Source organism: Ochlerotatus camptorhynchus, unplaced genomic scaffold (assembly GCF_037179485.1).
Source record: "Ochlerotatus camptorhynchus isolate MF236.1 unplaced genomic scaffold, CSIRO-AGI_Acam_v1.1 ptg000062l, whole genome shotgun sequence".
In the NCBI taxonomy this organism is placed as follows: domain Eukaryota; kingdom Metazoa; phylum Arthropoda; class Insecta; order Diptera; family Culicidae; genus Ochlerotatus; species Ochlerotatus camptorhynchus.
This window is the reverse complement of record NW_027040552.1, coordinates 1,269,163-1,273,022: the sequence shown is the minus strand read 5'-3', so window position 1 is coordinate 1,273,022 and position 3,860 is coordinate 1,269,163. Positions and strand designations below refer to the sequence as shown.

Here is a 3,860-nt window from a genome sequence, read left to right as displayed (position 1 = left end):
CTTTTCTGGGGAATGGTACATTCTGGGGAATGCTTTTCTGGGGAATGGTTTTCTGGGGAATGTTATAGAACCGTTGGTACTACCATAGAGGTAACTCTAAGACAAGTAGGTCCCGAAGAAACGTGCTCAACTTTTTGGCTCACCTCTGGTACTATCTTCGGTCCCAAGCTTGTCGAATCACCCCTCGAAACATTGGAAAAACCAATAACCCCTCATTTTATCTGTCAATCTTTCATAGCGAATCAAAACAAACATTGCGTAGTACTAGAATTTCGACTAGAATAGGGTACGTTAATCGTTTGCTTGGGACCAATAGGCTATACTAAAGTGGTGAGCCAATTTAAAATCGTTAGTTTCGTATTGATTGTTGGTACTACCGTTGTATTTCTTCAAGCTAGTACCTCAAATTGTACCAGCGTACTTCCCGCTGAAATGAGTATATTTGACTCAATTTTGAGTTGTTGCGAGTTACCGTGAATCCAATCAAAAATCATACAGTTTGTGGTGGAGGTTTTCGTTCAGTGTACACGATACACTTTTTTTGACAGCCATTTTTACCGTCATCCCAGAAAATCTCTCTTGCTCAGCCAACACGGCACGCGCAACCTCGTGTATTTTTCTCTGCAGGGCTAAAAATCAGTGATTTTTATTGATTTTTCCCTCAAACTAGTTGTGGAACTCATCCGCCATTCTGTAACCGTACGTTTACACCGTCTGTGTTGTCTATTGTTTTCCATTTTCAATCACTTCTTTCGAGGTAAGTTTGAATAGTTAATTTTATTATTATTTGAATTAGTGCTTGCTTGTGGTATGCAGAAGAAAAAGGGTTATTGACCCTGCCTTCCACAGAAGTCACAACTGAAGAGAATGAATAAAAAATAAGTGAGGGGAAGAAAGCGGAACCGAGCGAAAAATGCTGGTCGATTTTGCTTCATTGATCTCTATCTATTGGGAATGGGGTGATTTTGCGTAGTATCTTAATAGATGTCATCCCGTCTTGCATGACCCCCCATTTTCTTGGAATATACTTCAAGGTCGTGCATATCAGCAAAAACCATCTGCAAGGGTGTCCAAAAATAACACCCCTCAGCTTGTAAACTTTTGCTTTCATTGCCAGATCAATACAACAGCAACGCAAAAGATGGCTTCCCCACTAGCATACGAGAAACACTGGGCAGATAAGTCCAACTGTGACAGCGCCGAGAAGAAGTACTACGAGTATCTAGCCCAGGTGAGTTCCAAATATTATTTAAACCCTTTGTAATGTTTTTTAACATTTCCATCGTAAGATTCAATGTCCTCTTGTTTGTCTAAGAAAAGAAGAAAAGCTGGCTGATTATTTGTAAATGTCCCCATTTTGTCTTGTACACGCAAGCTTTCACAAGGAAAAAAGCCCGAATGTCCTAATGTAGTCCAGAAGGCAGCTGCTCCGGTCACTAAACCGAAGCCTACAGCAGTATCTAACAAGAAGGAACAGTCACCACCAAAGGCGGTCGCTGCTCCTACTCCTGTTGCAGCCGCGGAGTCCGACCAAAACAAGGTAAAGAAGGACAAAAGGAAGAATAAGAAAAATAAGGGGAAGGATGTTTCCCAATCACCCGATCCTGCTTCCTCTGCTACCGAATCGGTAAAGGAACAACCGAAAGCTTCACCATTGGTGGCTGCTCCCGTCGCTCCGGCCGCAACCGAAGATGCTTCCAAGGAACAAACCAAAAAGAAGGCAAAGAAAAACAAGAAGAATAAGGCCGGCCAGGAAACTGCAGCAGCCAACGAAGCATCCGCTCATGTGCATCATACTAACCACAAACTACTAACCGAGAAGGAGAATGCCAAGAATCTAAAGGAGAAAGAGAATCTGGCCCACAAACTGTGCGATAACATTACCGAGGAGTTGAGCAAGGTTAACAGCAAGCACTTTGACTTTTGTTGCGATCTTCTCTTTCTTCCTTTCGGTTTCTGTAATTATTACTGAGTTGCTCTCCTTCCATTGCTGGTTGCTCTATTGTCCCTTTCCTGTGGATCCAGTTACTCGAATTTGATCTGCTTTCGACGGAGTTTATTTTCCGCTTTTGTTTTGTTAAGTTTATAGGTGATTTGTGGTTTCCTGGCTGTAGGTCGTGGATTTATGTGTGAAAGCTTCTTTCAGTTCAATTTCTGACTTTAGTTGATATTTTTGAGTGTATTGTTTAGTTTACATGTGTACATATCATATAGCGTCAGGATCGTCAACATTTGCCAATGGTTTTTCATTCGAGACATTTGGGTCTGAACGAGGAACAGTTTCAGATCTGTAGTTGCTCGTTGTTTTTGTTTGCCAATCATTTCAGTTTGATAGTCAACACGTGTTTATAATGTTTGTGCACCACCTTTGTTTTCGTAAAACTCCTCGAGTGTTTGTGAGTCACTAACACACTTTTCTGTTCTTTTTCACAATTTAGATGAGTTCCTTACCGGCACAGTGCACCCTGGCATCGGAAATCTCCAAGGCCAGACAACACATTAAGAATTCTCTTGAGCGAGTATGTGTTCCCTTGCATGGTTCTCGGTTTGTTTCCCTTGTTTAATAATATGATCTCTTCCTTCTTTGCAGATGGATGGAATTGCCGCCTTGGCTGCCAGTCCCGGTGCCGAACTGCTGGATCGTTTGTCCACCGTTGAGAAGGAGAACGAGAAGCTGCGCTCCGTCATCGATGGTCTGAACAATCTGGTTATTGATCTGCACGCGCGTGTCAAGACGCTAGAATCGGGCTCCGCACCTGCCTCAAAGGCTACAGCGCCAGCACCAGCCAAGAAAGCCCCCGCACCTGCCGCCGAAGACGACGATGATGTCGATCTATTCGGTTCGGAAGACGAGGACGAGGACAAGGCTGCTGCTGAGCTGCGCGAGAAGCGTCTAGCCGAGTACGCCGCCAAAAAGTCCAAGAAACCTGCCTTGATTGCCAAGTCCAACGTCATCTTGGACATCAAGCCATGGGACGATGAAACCGACATGAAGCAGATGGAGCTAGAGGTCCGAAAGGTGACCATGGATGGACTGTTGTTGGGAGCCTCAAAGTTGGTGCCATTGGCTTACGGAATCCACAAGCTGCAGATGAGCTGCGTCATCGAGGACGATAAGGTGTCCGTTGATGAGCTGCAGGAGAAGATCGAGCAGATCGAAGACTACGTCCAGAGTGTGGATATTGCCGCGTTCAACAAGATCTAAGAACGCTCTGGATGAAATGCTCATCAGCCTCAACAAATTATCCACACTTACTCACTGCGTAATCATCTATCACACCTCCTTTCAAATTGAAAGTTTTACAACTTTAAATAGCGTTTGACTTGAACAACAAAACTATTGTAATCACCAAGACTAAGGACAACGTGAATGTTCAAAATAAAATAACAAGAATTTATGAACCTAACTTGCGCCGTATTTTTTTTTTGCAGTTGTCTACGCCTGCTCTGTCCAATTGGCGTTGACGGCGACTCTGTAGCTCTTTACTCCTATGAGAAAATCCATAAGCAAACGTCAGACTGTGCGTGAAACATGGCGGACTTTGTACTATCCTTTCACTCCACCGAAAATTCCCATAAGAAACTATCTAAATTTGCTGGAAGAGCAAATTTTTCGACGGTGCCGTCAACGCCAATAGATCCGCTACTCGAACGCCAGAAGAGACAACCAATGGGGTAGCATTAAGTCGGTGGTAGCATGTTAATATAACGATTGTGTGAACTTACCTATGAAATTCTGGGCTTAATTGTGGTGCTAAATCATTTGTTGACTGCGGGTGCTTTGTGGGTTGTTATTGTCGTTGCCTCTGACCGACTTTCGCCAGAATCGGTTCCTCTCATGATGGGGTCCTTATCACCTG

The 3,860-nt window shown here is 43.8% G+C and overlaps 1 protein-coding gene across 3 annotated transcripts; it reads left to right on the top strand.

The window, feature by feature from the left end:
* The first annotated feature begins 560 nt into the window (after positions 1-560).
* Positions 561-3,407, top strand: LOC135717628 (probable elongation factor 1-delta). Of its 3 annotated transcripts, XM_065239757.1 has the most exons (5): positions 561-757; positions 1,118-1,231; positions 1,376-1,900; positions 2,439-2,519; positions 2,591-3,407. In XM_065239757.1, the coding sequence occupies exons 2-5, from the start codon at positions 1,142-1,144 to the stop codon at positions 3,203-3,205; spliced, it is 1,311 nt and encodes a 436-aa protein (XP_065095829.1). In that variant the 5' UTR covers positions 561-757; positions 1,118-1,141; the 3' UTR covers positions 3,206-3,407. The 3 variants fall into 3 exon arrangements, with proteins under 3 accessions (XP_065095829.1, XP_065095830.1, XP_065095831.1); XM_065239758.1 differs by lacking the exon at positions 561-757 and having other exon boundaries at positions 1,100-1,231; positions 1,376-1,720; XM_065239759.1 differs by lacking the exons at positions 561-757; positions 1,376-1,900 and having other exon boundaries at positions 1,101-1,231.
* The last annotated feature ends 453 nt before the right edge of the window (positions 3,408-3,860 follow it).

What these genes read in the sequence shown, in the direction of transcription:
- LOC135717628 (XM_065239757.1), top strand. Translation starts at nt 1,142, where the DNA reads ATGGCTTCCCCACTAGCATACGAGAAACACTGGGCAGATAAGTCCAAC. An exon ending in TTACCGAGGAGTTGAGCAAG is followed by an intron (nt 1,901 to 2,438) that starts GTTAACAGCAAG and finishes TTCACAATTTAG; the next exon opens with ATGAGTTCCTTACCGGCACA. An exon ending in TTAAGAATTCTCTTGAGCGA is followed by an intron (nt 2,520 to 2,590) that starts GTATGTGTTCCC and finishes CCTTCTTTGCAG; the next exon opens with ATGGATGGAATTGCCGCCTT.